The 16,379-nt window shown below is 41.3% G+C and overlaps 1 protein-coding gene across 1 annotated transcript in view; it reads right to left on the bottom strand.

Annotated features, from left to right (window-relative positions):
• Positions 1–16,379, bottom strand: part of f8 (coagulation factor VIII, procoagulant component) — a 131,231-nt gene that overhangs the window by 81,449 nt on the left and 33,403 nt on the right. Inside the window, exons 4-5 of the mRNA XM_039766528.1 lie at positions 5,051–5,263; positions 1,429–1,584 (exon numbers count right to left, since the gene is read on the bottom strand). Of these exons, the coding sequence (XP_039622462.1) occupies positions 1,429–1,584; positions 5,051–5,263 (369 nt within the window). The remainder of the gene's footprint in view (positions 1–1,428; positions 1,585–5,050; positions 5,264–16,379) is intronic.

The raw sequence follows: 16,379 nt of genomic DNA, 5'->3' as shown, positions 1-16,379 counted from the left end.
GGAAGACAACCAGGGAGACACGGACGGCTTCCGAGTGCGCAGCCGACACTTCCGCCACACAGGGGTGTGGCCACCGCTAAGTGCCGGGAAGCAGCTGGAACCCGTCCGGGTTCCCATAAAAGGGGCCGCCTCCCTCCAGTCAGTGGTGGATGTCGGGAGGCAGAAAGACTGAACTGGAGAGAGAGGATGGGAGGCGGCCAGGAAGGCACAAGAAACTGTGGGCCCTGGACTTTGGGGGTGCAAAATATGTTGTCCGTCTGTCTGTGTCGGGGCCAGCGTTCACACCTTTCATCCTCTGTTACACAATCCTAATGGCATCACAGTAACACAGGCTTGGCCCGATTGCTCATGTAATTAATTTTTTGTTAACTTACTACAAGATTCGCTAAACTAAGAGGAGATCTGCTGTCAATAAATATTGGAACTAAAACTAACATTGCCTCAGTCGGGGCCTCATTCAGAAATTATGCTTGACTTCACCTCCACCTTGGATCAAACCTGGTCCTTAGGCTCTCAGCCCTAACAAGATGCAATATTAGCGAAAGGCAACGTCAGCAAGTACACACTACAGTTTTAAATCATTGCTTCCTTTATTTCTATAATTTGATAGCAGTCTGTCACATCACAGTAGAGAAATGTAGGCCCATTCTTCATTGCAGAGCTGCTTTAATTCAGACATGTTGGTAGGTTTCCATACCAGAACTTCTCATTTCAGGTTCTGCCAGAACATCTGTATTGGGATCACATCAATATTTTACTAGACATTGAGTTATAGACTTGCCTTTGTGTTATGAGTTATTGTCCTGCTGCATGATACAATTACAGTTCAGCTTCAGCTCACAGACAGATGGCCAGGCATTCTTCTTAATAATATTCTGCTAAAGTGTAAAATTCACTGTCCCTTCAGTAGGTGAATAGGATGGCAAAGCCTTCTGAGTGGAGTGGCCTGCTCTTATCACAATTGTTATAATGTTCTAATAGCACGAATCCCAGCTGAGACAGTGAAACATCCTCCACAACATTTTAATTTTAAAACCTTTGCACCACTATTTAGCCTGTGCAGAGACTAAGCCTGCCTTTAGAGTTTGGGACTAGGCTGCTTAGGAGTGGTGAGGCCTGCTCATTTGGTTCAGGCCTGCATGGGAGTGTAGGTCTTGCTTTCATTGTTAGAGGGATCAACATTTTGAATAGACAGGATTATAAAAAATCTAGTGGATACAGTAAACTACAAAAATGTACCTTTTAGTTTTAAATTGTTTAAAAAATGGGAAATTACTAATATTATCATATTGAAAAGGGATTGAAAATGTACAGGACATTTATAGATAATTAGAGACAAAATCAGACAAACCAAATGATGGTACGGATTTTAATGAATACAAAATCCTGTCAGAGCTTAGAAAAAAACTTTGTCCTATGTTTACATACCTGGTAATGTTGAATTGACATATCCATTGATGCAATGGAGTTGCTTTGTATGTGTCGGCTGGTCTGAATTGGCATACCATGTCTGAGATTCATCAAATACTGAGAAGAGCAGAACAATATCCTGTGCAGGTTGAATATCTTTCGATTTTAGGGTCCCTGTTTGAAAATACAGCTTTTAGCAAAAGTATTCATTTTCTAAATCTGGTTAAATCACATTTAAGCATGCGAGGATCCAGAGTTTATCCCAGCAGCACTGACTGCAAGGCAAGAAAAGACCCTGGCCACTGTGCCAGTTTATGGCAGGGTACATTCACCCACACTGGGTTGGGATTGAAAAGTAATCTCCTGCAGCAATAACACCACTATGCCACCCTGTCTCACCTTTTTTTCTTTGTTTTAGTAAAGATGATCCTGGAGTGATGTTACAATGAACATGACTCAAATTACAATGTGCGTTTTCTACAGTAATTATGATTAAGTATGGTTATTTAGGGGTGGCAGACCCATTTTTTATTCATTTACCTATTCAAACTCTTTTATGGATTTGCTTTTTCCTTTAGTGTTTTGTAAACAGATGGGACCTAGCCTAGCATCACCATTTACAAGCCAGGTAACCCTCCCTGGACAGTAGGCTGAGATGGATTGAGAAAATATTCAGACTTCTTCACTTTCTGCACACTGTATTATGTTGTAGATTTAATTTTTAATTGAACAAATTGCCATTTTTGCCCATCAATATATACTCAACAATAACTCATAATGACAAGGTGAAAAAATGGTTTCACATTAAAAATCTGAATTCTCTCATTTATCTAAGTATTAAGACCCCTAATTCAGTACTTTGTAGAAGCCCAGCTTTGTGTCTTCTTGGGTAACTCTTTACAAACTTTGCGTTCCTGGATTTGGACAGTTTATCCCATTCTTCCTGGCAGATCTTATCAAGCTCTGTTAGTTCAGATGGGAGGCGTTTGTAAACTGGCATTTTCAGGTCATTCCACTGAAGTTCTATGGGGACAGGTCTGGGATTTGGCTGGGCCATTTCCGGACAGTTAGGGACTAGTCCTCAGGCTACTTCAGCCTTGTCTTTGTTGTATGTTTCAAGTCATTGTCCTACTGAAAAGTCAACCCTCACCCTAGTCTGAGGTCACGTGCACCATGGAGCAGGTTTTTCTCAAGGATACCTTTGTATTTGACTGCATTCATCCTTCAATTCTGGCATCTGTCTCCCTGCCCCGGCCACTGAGAAGCATGCCATATCTTGATGGTGCTAAACTGTAGGGATAGTATTAGCAGGTGATGAGCAGTGCCTGGTCTTCAACAGATATAGTGTTTGGAGATCTGCCCAAAGATTTCAATATTTGTCACGTCAGACCACAGAATATTTTTCCTCATGCTCTCAAAATCCTGTAATAGCCATTAGGCAAATTGCAAGTGGGATAGCCACTCTACCATTAATACCTGAGTGATTGAGTGCTGTTCAGATGGTCATCCTTCTGGCAAGCTCTCTTATCTCAGCAGTGGACTTCTGAAGCTTTGTTAAAGTGACAATTGAGTACTTGGCCACCTATCTGACCAAGTCTCTTCTTGCACAGTAACTCAGTTTGGCCTGATGGCCAACTCTAGGAAGAGTCCAAGTGGTCCCATACTTCTTTTGCTCACAATTAGTGAAGCCACTGAGCTCCTGGGGACATTACACCTTATCACTATTTGATTGTGGTGATCTACAGAGTTCTTTGGATTTCATGGCTTGTTTTTGTCCTGACATGCACTGTGAATTGTAGCATCTTATATGCACAAGTGTGTGCCTTTCTAAATGATGTTAAATCAATTCCATTTGCTACCAGGAGGACTCCAATCAAGTTCTAGACGCATCTCAAGAAGACAAATCTAAAGAATAATCTGAGCGAAATTTGGAGTGCAAATGGTCTGAATACTTATGAGGAGGGATCAAAAAATAACAAGAATTAAAAAATAAATGGTATATTTCTCAGAACATTTCCAAAATGTAATCAGCCACAAAATGCTCTCCCTGAGACGCAATACACTTGTCCCACTCCTTTTTCCATTGTTCAAAGCTGTTCTGAAACTCTTGCAAAGTGATAGTCTTCAGTGTCTCCGTCATTTGCTCCCTGACCTTCTCCACATCCTGAAAACTCTTTCCTTTAAGTCCCCTCTTCATTCTTAGAAATAAAAAATCTCAGGGTACAAAGTCTGCGGATTGGGGGTTTGCGGATTGGGTGGGGGTTTTGGGGTTGGAAAAACATTGTCATCCCGTTTCTCATGAGAAACTTCTGTACACTCAATGCTGTGTGGATGGGAGCATTGTCGTGTTGCAGAAGCCACTCGCCTGATCACCACAATTCGGGTAATTTTCTCCCTACAGCATCATGCAATCGCTTGAGTACTTCAAGGACTCTGCTTGGCCAAATGATGCAGACGGCAGTCTAGTACACGAACCTAGCGGTAAACATCGGAACTAATGCTCCTCCAGCCTCCAGAAAAAAAATTCTCATTATTTTTGGGGGTCGCCTTGTATATAAGTGAGAGATTTCAGTTTTGGATCTTTTATAAATTTGCACATTTTTCAGAAAAAATGTTCTTTCTTTGTCATTATGGATTACTTAATGTAGACTGAGGGGCAAAACGGTGAATGGAAAGTGAATACTTTGTGAATGCACTGTGCATACCAACAGACACTAATTAATTCCAAGAAAACATACATCTGATATTTCATATAACAAGCACTTCTTGAGTGGAAGCTGACATACCAGGAAGGGAAGTGGGGGAGGTGCCAATGACACACAGACAATGACCAGGCTGGAGATTAGCGTCAGACCTCTCAAGCTGGCACTTGTGTCCCAAGTGACTAACAAATCACAAAGATACAATTGTTCCTCATGTTTTTACAAACGAACACAGGCATCTTCAATGACTGAACAGACATTTAGCCAGCAGTTCACACACATTCTGCTTAGAAAAGGATAGACTAGTTTTCAATATGAACTTGTGGCCTCTTGCAGCCTAACCCAAAATTATACCATTACTTAAATAATCCTTTTCTACTTGTTTTTGATTTAATGCCCACTCACATGGTAATGTGTTTCTGTGATGTAAATCTGATATGCAGCTTGATGCATCTTGTCTTGTTTGCACTACAAATTGCTTTATAATGGGACTCAGTATAAAAGGCACCATAGAAGAAATATGGAATGTCTGGTTGCTTGGCTAATCAATGTCTCATATAGCCACAGTGATAAATGCCAGGTAATATGAGCATTGATTGTTGTTGACCTCTCCGCTGTGTGCTCCTTCTGAAGCAATTCACTATGGAAGGTGTTGATGTTCAGATGTACAGTATTTCTTTGCTAAACACTTTCTGGCAGAGTCACTATGCAAGGTAATATATCATGTAAATACTGATTGATCGATGACTTTATTATGCACTTTCTTCAAGGAGCTGCAATTAAAGATTTTATATAATAGAGGATTTATTGATTAATGGTTCCACTAAGCACTTTGAGATAGTTTTAAAAGGAATTTATGTAAACATTACTGATAATGGATAATATCAAATAACCAATCTATCAATTACATTTCATTTTAAAACATAAGTGTTTACTACCTGGTTTACAGATAAGAAGTGCTCCAATTAGCCCTGAATTGAAATCTTTAACAGGATTCACATGTGAGGAATAGGAGTACGTGAGACACTGAGGATCACTTAGCATAGGCCCAGTTTCAGGCTGAATCTCCCAGGTGTAAGTGTACATATCCCCTGGTGCAACTTCGTCATCCCCTTTCTCTGACTTGGATGTTTCGTCATTATAGCCAGCACCTGATAATATAAAGAAATATGAATTAGTGAATTCAGTAAAAGCAGAACCATGTGCAGATGATCATGGAAGCATGAGCTCAATATTTAAAAAAGGACAGACTAGTGTCATACATTACATACATTATGATATCGACACTGACTAGCCAATATTATTAAGATCACCTGCTTGTCCATGTAATTATCTAATCGGCCAATCATGTGACAGCAGCCCAAGCCCAGCAGCAGGTTTAGTTAATTAGGGAACAAAATGTGATCTCAGTGATTTGGGCTGTGGCATTCTTGTTGGTGCTTGATGGGCTGTTTGAGTATTTCTGTAACTGCTTATCTCCTGAAATTTGTATTCACAATAGTCTCTAACGTTTACTCAGAATGGTGTGAAAAACAAAAACATGCAGTGAGTGACAGTTCTATGGATGGAAACAGCTTCTTAAAGAGAGAGGTCATAAGAGAATGGCTGGCGTAGTTCTTGTGATAGAAAAGCTACAGTAACTCCGATAACCACTCAATACAACGTGGTGAGCAGAAAATGTGCAACACGTTGAACCTTAATGCCCAATGCAGGCCAGGGCCTATCAACAGACATCTACCACCAGATTTACTTTACAATGAAATGTGGCCAGGTGTGGGAATGACAGACTGTTGTATCAAAATTTGGGGTGCCAAATGGTCATCCCATTTAATTTATATGCAAGATAAACAAAGGTAACATCCATCTTGGCATAAACTACCCAGGATTTAGGCAACCAAAAAAGAAAAGAAAGCATAGTGGTGCTTCGTTCTAGCAAATGTCTCCTCCTTCCAGGAATCTGGTGGCTTTATGGTTGGGAAACTGGAAGGGGCAGAATCAGGTGACCTCACTGGGAGAGAAGGAGAAGACGGTGCTAGCGGTAGCACCCCCTCTTGGCCCGGCGGGTTATTACATACCTCGACTTAACCTGGAAGGAGATCCTTAGATGTGCATGCGTGACACAAGACATACAGGTACCTCCTTGCTCATCATAGTCGTATATTCTTTGTTGCAACTGTTTTCCCTTTTTTAAAGCCTTTAAGAAGGTTACCAGCTACCATATTACAGTGGAACCTCTAGATACGAGTTTAATTCGTTCCAGCATTGAGCTTGTATAGCGAATTTCTTGTATCTAGAACAATACTTCCACATTGAAAATAATAGAAATCCAGTTAATCCGTTCCGCACCCCCGAAAATATCAACATAAAAATCAATTTTCCTAACAAATAACACTGATAAATAAGTGTGGATACACTTTTTCTGCTGAGCGTCATGTGATCATAACTGAGCTGATGGTTCTTCTCTCTCGTGCGCGTCTCCCTCTCCTTATCTCCCTTGCTCGCTCGCTCACCGCCTCTCTCTCTCTCCTCTTGAGGGTAGAGAAAAGCCAAGCAAAATGACACCGTTTATTGACTAACTAAAAAGATTACAATATGAAAGCTTTCGAGGCAACTCAGGCCCCTTCTTCAGGCAAGATGTAATCAAAGCTTGCATATTGTAATCTTTTTAGTTAGCCAATAAAAGGTGTCATTTTGCTTGGCTTTTTTCTACATTCATAATGGCTAACACGGTACAACACCCTAGTACTCCTCTTGAGGGCAATTGTCTCCTATTCTCCGTCTGCATGTCCGCAATATTTTTGGATACGCTTATACGGCGAACTGCTACAGCGAAACAATCATAATCATATGTGCACAAACGCGTAGATCCTTACGCTACGGGAGAACAAGGAACACTGAGTGAGCTGACGGGCTGGCAGCGTCAGCTTGGGTGAATCCCCGAGTCGAGGCGGATTGGGAAACGCGTCACGCATAACCACAGCCTGGCTCGTGGCTCGTTACGCGAGCCAATGCTCGTATTTAGATCCGAATTTTTCGCTCATACTTTCCTCTTATCTTGAATTTCTCATATACAGAGGTGATCGTATCTAGAGGTTCCACTGTACTGAAATCAGCATTGATTGAAATAATGACATTAGTGCATAAAGTTGACTAAGTGGAGCTTTCTGGACATACGTGAGAATTTGCTGCTAAAGTACATCCATTTACATCTTCAATAACTCTCATCACAATTGGATGGCACTTGACCACATTAAAAAACAGGTCAGTAAATGCCCTGGTGATGGATAACACAGACCACATTCAGAGATGGTCAAAAACAGAGAGCAGTAACATTTAGCAGAGGTGGAAATGCAAATGCATTTATTATACACATACAACAGTGAAATAAGCAGAGAAAAGCAGGACATTTGCACAGCGTGGTGGCAGCAGTCAGGTAAACCACAAAATGGTGGCCAGCCCTGACACCTGTGCGGCTTTAAAAAGTGAGCAGGGTGCTGGCAACTGCATGTGTGCAGTCGAGCCTCTGTTTTATTCATGAGACTGGCACATGTTTGGTATCATGTTTAAACACTAATTCTTAATGGTAGTGTGGCATGCCACTTTGTTTTTAGTTTTCATTTTTTTTGGGTTAATATGAGTAAGCAGTGCATGTCATATTGCACAGATAAATGTGCATGAACGCCTGAGACATATTTTAATACATATGTACAGTAAGTAATACATGGCTACGATCTGCAGTGTATATGAAATTCCAAATAAAGAGAAGGGCCATATTTAACATGTGTCACAGGAGGCTGGGGGTGGTACCCAGCCGGGATGCCCAGGAAGACCAGAGGAAGGCTTACGCCTCCCCCAGACCACGTAGAGGTGACCACTCTGGTGGCTTTGGGGACCAGGGGAACTGAGCTTGCAAGCTTAACCCTATATGGGGCCCGTGGTCGCCACCAGGGGGTGCCCCAATGCCTGAGGAGCCCTGGCCCACAATACTTCCACCAAACCCGGAAGTGCTGGGGGGAAGAAGACCAGGGACACCCCAAGTGCTTCCAGATGCGCAGCCGGTACTTCCACCACACTGGGAAGAGCCAGCGGAAGATTATTGGGAGGCACCTGGAGCAAGTCTGGGAAGGGATAAAAGGGGCCGCCTCCTTCCATTCATGGGCTGGAGTCAGGAGTGGAGAGGAGTGGAGGCGGAAGTGAGAGTAAGGCATTGGAAGGAAGGCCTGGACTTTGGGGGATTTTTGGGGTTGTGTGCTTCACTGTAAATAGTAAATTATGTATAATAAACGTGTGTGGGTTGAACCATTGCTGTCCGCCTGTTTTCAATGAAGCAGGCTGCTTTAAAACGTCGAAGTGCTTGATCTTGCACACAGGCCTTAAGTCTGACACCACACCTCTACTGTATATGAAGCAACTCTTGATTTATGATATGTTCCATGTACAGAATGTCCAGTTTATTTTGTACTACATGTGTGTGTAAGTGTGGGCGTGTGCCCTGCCTGGGGTTTGCTTCTTGCCTTGCACCCTTTGTTGGCTGGGATTGGCTCCAGCAGACCCCCATGACCCTGTAGTTAGGATATAGCGGGTTGGATGATGGATGGATGAAAATAAGTAAGCTGGAACATTTGCAGGCATCATTATGTGACGTTTAGGCTGCTGATGGTATATGTTATCATCAGGACGATTGCACAGTGTCCATTTGGTGAAGAATGTTACTATAAGTTTTAAGAATGATCCAAGTCAAATTGCCTAAGAGTCTATTGCATAAAAAATGCTGTGTTGTTTTCCTCCTCCTCATTATGAATGCCCAGTGATCAAAGTCAAGCACATCGGAAGGTATTACTCTTGGCTCAATGCATCCTGTTCTTTCAGAAAAATTGGCAGAGTGACAGATTTTAGCAATAAATAAATTACATGTCAGAAAATAAGACTGGCTTCATTTTTACAGAGAACAAGAACATTACTTTTGTCAAGCTTTGGCTCCAGAGCAAGGTCAAAAACCAGGAGTAGGTCTGATGTCTTATGGACATGGACATAACAAGAGCTCAGATGCATTGGGTATTAACAAATAACCTATTATTTTAAAGAAAGCAAGCTGTGACAGAGCTTTAGTTAGTTAGAAAAAGAGGACTTTTGGCAGTAAGCTGGGCATGGGCATCTTCAGGTGCCAATTAGGTATGGGTACATTTGCAGAATCAACCAGTGTGACATTTGTTAATTTGTCTGAGATAAAACCAGGTTAGATCCTTCCAGAACCCTTAATCCCTCACACTATATTTTTTTATCATGTTTAGTTAACTAAGAATTTCAAGTTGCAATTGGAAACAATAGATGATTTTTGGTCAAAAGATAGCTTTATTTTATTAGATGCCCTATCCCTGGATTGTCTGACCAGTAATACTTATACAAACACCATAACCATTATTTGTTAAAACTGAACCAAGAGGCAGAGATTTGAAATTACTCATCATAAATTAGAGATGATAAACTTGCAGGGGTTAAACAATCAGGCAAATTCTTACAAACAGCACAGACTAAAAATCAAAGTTAGGAACAAGCAAAGTCACAAACCTGAAATTCTTTATATTAATATACAGTATACCCCCTAACCCCAATTCTTTATGAGTATGTGAAGAGTCTTTCATTTATTGGTCATAAAAATGTAACATATGCCAATGGCAGCCCCTCTTTCTTAAGTAACCTGTCATCTGCTGCATATACTGTACATCAGTCACCCTATAAAGGAAAAGCATCCCCATAAATCACATCATCAATGACATAACCAAAAGAGGAAGAAAAATAAATAGAATTAATTCCAAGAAACAACATGCAAAAATATTTGAAGCACACAAAAATAAATAGCTTGGGACCCTGACAGTTGATACTTCCATTACGCCTGATGCTGCTGGAAATGTCTTTGAACAGAAGCAGATTTTGACAAATCCATCAATCCATTATCCAGCCCGCTATACCCTAACACAGGGTCACGATGGCCTGCTGGAGCCAAGCCCAGCCAGCACAGGGCACAAGGCAGGAACAAACCCCCAGTAGGGCGCCAGCCTACCACAGGATACAGACACCAAGGACAATTTAGGATCGCCAATGCACCTAACCTGCATGTCTTTGGACTGTGGGAGGAAACCCAAGCAGACACGGGGAGAACATGGAAATTCCACGCAGGGAGGACACGGGAAATGAGCCCAGGTCTCCTTACTGCGAGGCAGCAGCGCTACCGCTGCGCCACTGTGCCGCCCATTTTGGAAAATGAGTAAAGGAATTAATGAATGAACACTCAAGCTCAGAGGTGGATCTTTGATATTTAAAGGAAGAAAGAAGTTTAATGTTTATTCATTATCAGAGTCTAGCATTCGCCCCTTACCAAGTACAGGTATATCCATCCAACATTTTTTTTGTACATTCTTATTTCCAGGAAAGCCTACCACTGCTTATCCCAGCAGCAAATGGCACAGAGCTGGATCAGGAATCAGCCGTGGTAGGGATACCAGTCCATTGTACACATCTGCACTCACACACACCAGGACATCTTAGAGCTGCTGATGACTGAACATACATGTCGCTCTTCTTTTCAGATCACTACGTTTGTGCTCTGCAGAGGAGTTTATTAAGTTCAAATCCTTGATGCTTGCCTACAGAGTAGTCAATGGGTCAGCACCTAGATATATGGAGATACCTGTGAAGTCCTATGCTCATTCTTGACCATTCAGGTCTGCTGGTGCACAGCATATGATGAATGCACTTCTGTGTGGCATCAAACCTCAGTCCAGACACTTTTTATGTGTATCTAATGGCTGGTGGAGCAAGCTGCCCACCTCCATTTGAAATTCTGATTGCCTCATTTGCTTAAAAACCATTTTAAAGACTCTCTGGTTTGGTGAGTTTCTCATTTAGGTTTTGTAACCTAGGAATTGTAACTCAATTATATTTTTTCTAAGCCCTTCACTTATGACGATCAAGTCTGTAACCTGTTCCTGTACTCAGCCTATCAAATGGATCCTTATGATGCAGAAAAATTGGAATACCAAGAGCAACTCTACATGAACACTGATGGACTGTTCAAATGTCAACAGACAGTGCGACCAGACCAGATTAAAAATTCAGGCCACAGGAGCTGTAAGTTAGCTACATTAATTATTGTGCCATCTTGCTCTCTTGGCTGATGTTAACCATGATTTTAATGCTAACTTTTACATTGGACGTGACACAGTACTGCATAGTATACATTCAATGTAAGTGACTTCATGATCAGCCTGAAAAAGTCAACCTGGACAATAATCAGTCATGTCAGTTAGTCATTTTCCAGCCCGCTATATCCTAACACAGGGTCACAGGGGTCTGTTGGAATGAATACAAATAAATTAGCGTGCCAATAAAGTGTATGTGATGCTTTGTAAGATTTCCCAACCTTAGACACAATAGATGACTGAAAACACAAAGAACAATTGTTATGATAGCTGTCTCTGTTGAACCACTAAAATGTTAGTGTAACCCAACGTTTGCTAGCCATACACAACTCTCTGTTCACTGATTGTTTAACAGACGTGGACAAATTTGTTGGTACTCCTCCATGAAAAAAGAAGAACTCACAATAGTCTCTGAAATAACTTGAAACTGACAAAGTAATTGGCACCCATCATTGTTTATTCCATATTTAACAAAAATCAGACTGGCTTTAGAGTTTTGATTTGACAGAATATTTCACATAATAACACAAATAAAAAATGGCATGGACAAAAATGATGGGACTCTTAACCCAAAGTTTTGTTGCACAGATGTTAGAGGCAATCACTGCAAACAAGCGATTCCTGGAGCTCTTAATGAGACTTCTGTATCTGTCAACAAGTAATTTTACCCACTCTACCTGAGCAAACTGCTCCAGCTATGTCAGGTTTGATCGGTGTCTTCTCCAGACTACAGGTTTCAGTTCTTTCCATAGATGTTTGACAGGATTCAAATCTAAGCTCATAGAAGGCCACTTCAGAACTTTGTTCTTAGCCTTTCTTGGGTGCTTTTAGGTGTGTGTTTTGGGTCATTAACCTGTTGGAGGATCCATGACCTACGATTGAGATAGAGCTTTCTGACACTGGGCAGTACATTTTGCTCCAGACTGTCTTGATAGTCTTAAGATTTCATTGCCCTCTGCATGGACTCAAGGCACCCCACGCCAGACACAGTAAAGTAGCCCCAAGACATAAACAAGCCCCCTCCATGTTTCACGGTAGGTATGGTGTTCTTTTATTTGAAAGCTTAATTTTTCCGTCTGTGGACACAGAGCTGATGTGTCTTGCCAAAAAACTCCAGTTTTGTCTCATCTGTCCAAAAGACATTCTTGCAGAAGCATTTTAGCAAATTACAGTCTGGCTTTTTTATTTTTTTCTTTCAACAGAGAAGTCCACCTGGGTCTTCTTCCATTGAGTCCACTGTCATTTGAAAAGCAAGGGATGGTGCGATCGGAAAGTGATAGACCTTGAATTTGGAGTTCAGCTTGTATCTCTTTGGAAGTTGTCCTTGGTATTTTGTCTGCCATTCTCACTATCCTTCTGCTTATTCTGAGGACGATTTTCATCTTGTGGCTGGGCCCAAGGATGCTGTCTACAGTCCCATGGACCTTAAAATACCTAATAATATTTGCAACTGTTGTCACAAGCACATCAAGCTGTTTGGCGATGGTCTTATAGCCTTTGCCTTTAAAATGTTTTCGCTATAATTTTTTTCTGACCTCCTCAGATAGCTCTCTCCTTTGCTTTCCCTGGGCCATGTTCAGTGTGGGACACACAATAATACCAAACAGCTTAGTGACTACTTTTCTCTATTTAAGTAAGATGAATGACTAATTGCACAATTGGAGACATGTACGATACTAGAAAACAGCTTAAATCCAATTATTTATGATCTTTTCTAGGGCAATATATCTAGGCCATGTAGAATAAGCAACATTTTATCTCTTTTCACTCTTGCTTTGCTTTACTAGATGACATATCTAAGGCATACAGGTATACATGGAACAATTGCTGATCACTTTTCAGGAGGCAGATGGCACCTTTTCAATAAGCTGTAAGGATACCAACAAATTTACCTCCATCTATACAAGTAAGAATTTCACAATATTCTGTACACGTGACAATGATGACCAACTAAGCTCATCAACCAAGTCTACTTCAACCATTTACTATCCAGTTTCACTCTTGGATGCCAACTCACAGAAGCACAGCAAGGTCTGAAAGGAGGCCTAAATTGAATCTTAATCCATACAGCTTTGATACAGCAGTGATGCCCACTGCACTGTGGCTCCACTGATTTTTTGTTTTGACCTCATTTACAAAATGATTTAAAACACAACAGCATTAAACGTGTCAACCAAATCCTTGCTACAACAGGAACATTTTTGATAAAGTTGACTGTAGTAAATCTTTTCGTAAGAGAATCTGTACCTCGAACCACATTCATTTGTTGGCTTCAGTAGTGTTTTCTAATTGTGTCTTTTAAATGGGAAAGGCATAGTTTGTGTTTGGGTCTATTGTTTATTTACTTATTATTTATTCCGGGGTCTGCGCCTCCACCTTCACACTGCCAGTTCATCACTGATTCAGTATCAGATTTGTTGGTAAGCATGGAGCATTCTCTCAAGCATCTTCCCATGTGGATTTTGTCTCTGGTCGAGCACCACTTGCATTGTGCTTCTGGCAGATCTTACCAGGTTCAGTCAGTTGTATTAAAGCCACTTTATCAATATTCTGGTGTATTTACTGCAACGGCTGAACACTGCAATCAACTGTTACCCTGTACAGGGTTGGTTCATGACTTGCGTCCAGTGCAGCGAGGAAAGACTTCAGATCCCTGTGACTCTGAATTAAATTAAAAATATATCGTATTTTTTGACTATAATTTGCCTAACTGTTTTATTTGTATGTGTCTTGTGTGTTCCTTTATCTTCATGGTGCTGTTTTTTTCATGATGACCTACAGTGCCTTCAGAAAACATTCAGACCTTCTCTTCAATTTTTACAGATTTTGCTATGTTGCAGTCTTATGCTAAATTAATTTAAATTCATTCATCAAACTCAATACCCCAGAATGGCAAAGCTAAAACAGGATTTTAGAATTTCTTGCAAATATATTAAAACTAATATACTGAAATAACACATTGGCACAGGTATTCAGACCCTTGTAAGAGACGGCCAGCAGCTCAACCCAGCCAGGACGCCCCCTGAGATGGAAGGATGGGGGATGGCAGCTTTTCTAGGATGCTGCCTCCTCCAAGGCGCTAGATGGCAGCTTCCCTGGACTGCAAAGGTGCCCCAGATTCCCACAGGGCATTATGGGACATGGAGTTTGGCAACACAGCCCTGCTGGGTACCATGGGTGCCGCCAAGGGACGATGTGGGAAGATGGCAGGAAAATAAGTTCTCACCTAGCCCGGAAGTACTAGTGGATCACAAGAACCGAAACCCTGAAGTACCTCCGGGCTGATGAAAAACTCAAGTTCTCCATCTGACACTGACAAGTCACGTGGAGGAAGAATAGAAGCACTTCCGGGTCAAGGACTATTTAAAGGACTGCTGAAGACCCAGTAGGTGAGCCAGAGGCGGGTGGAGGTGGACAAAGCTTGCTGGGAGGTGTGGAGGAGATAGATAAAAGGAATTGTATTTATTGTTATTGTATTTACTTGTATTAGTGGTGGCTGTGATGCTTCAAGGGCAATGTTTAAGAAGAAAAAGAGAATTAAACTCTTCTTGGTACCTTTATCTGGTGTCCTGAGTGTCTGTTGGGTTTAAAGGCAATAGTGCCACCTAGCGTTCACACCCTTTACTCAGTACTTTCTTAAAGCACCTATGGCAGCAGTTAACAGTGTGGAGTCTTATTGGGTATTGTGCGACAAGCTTCTCATACCGGTACTTGAATTTGGGGATTTTCTGTAAGTCTTCTCTGCAGATTCTCTCCAGCTCTGTACGGCTGGGTGGAGGCCGTCAGTGGTCAGCTATGTTCAGGTCTCTCCAGAGATGTTTGATTGTGTTCAAGATCATTCCTAGAGTTGACACTAAGCCACTCCTGTGTTGTCTTTACTTTGTGGACCTTCTGCCCAGTTTGTGGTCCAGAGCACTTTGCAGCAGGTTTTCATGAAGGATATCTAGGTAGTTTGCTCTGTTCAACTTTAACTCAATCCTAATTAGTCTTCCAGTCCCTGCCATTAAAAATTAACCCCATGGAATGGAGGACTTCACCATTGGAAAGTATTGCACAGACAGTGAGCAGTGCCTGGATTCCTCCAGACATGACAGTTTGAATTGAGGCCAAACAGTTCAATCTTGGTTTTATCAGATCAGAGAATCTTGTTTTTCCTAGTCTGAGAATCCTTTAGGTGCATTTTAGCACACTCGAAGTTAGCTATCATGTGTCATTAGAACATTAGAACTATCTATATGAGAACAGACCATTCAGCCCAATAAAGCTCACCAGTCCCTAAAATCCTACTGTTTGCCACACTGTTTGATAAAATCTGTCATCTGCCCATTCTGTCATAAACCCTAGATTTGTTGAGTTTTGCAGTTGTGGTTGTTCTTCTGGAAATTTCTCCCATCTCCACATAATTTAGTTTCTCTGGAGTTCAACCAGTGTGACCGTTGAGTTCTTGGTCACCTCTCTTACCAAGGCCCTTCTCCCTTGATTGCTAGGTTTGGGCAAGAAGCCAGCTCTAGGAAGAGTCATGTTTGTTCCAAACTTCTTTCATTTAAGAATTATCAAAGCCACTGGGCTCTAGGGAAATTTCAGTGCTGCAGAAATTGTTTTGATCTGTGCCTCAATACAATCCTGGCTCTGAGCTCTGCAGGCAATTCCTTCAACTTCATTGCTTGTTTTTGGTCTGTGGGACCTTCTATAGAGAGGTGTGTGCTTTTCCTAATCATGTCCAATCAATTGAATTGGCCACTGATGGACTCCATGTAGAAGCAACTCAATGAAGATCAAAAGAATGGGACGCACCTGAGACAAAATTCAAGTGTCATAGCAAAGGGCCCGAATACTTGTGTGTGGTATTTCAGTTTTTTTTTTATTGTTTATTAAAGTTTTTAATAAATTAGCAAAAAATCCTAAAATCCTGTTTTCAGTTTGACCTTCTGGGGTATGGAGTATTGCTTAGGAAAATAAAATGATTTTAGCATAAGGTTGCAACATAACAAAATATATAAAAGGGGTCTGAATAATTTCAGAAGGCACCATATAGCTGAACGTAGCACTAGTAGTCTGTAACAAAATA

This window comes from Polypterus senegalus, chromosome 10 (assembly GCF_016835505.1).
Source record: "Polypterus senegalus isolate Bchr_013 chromosome 10, ASM1683550v1, whole genome shotgun sequence".
NCBI lineage: Eukaryota > Metazoa > Chordata > Cladistia > Polypteriformes > Polypteridae > Polypterus > Polypterus senegalus.
This window is presented reverse-complemented; position numbering and strand designations above follow the sequence as displayed.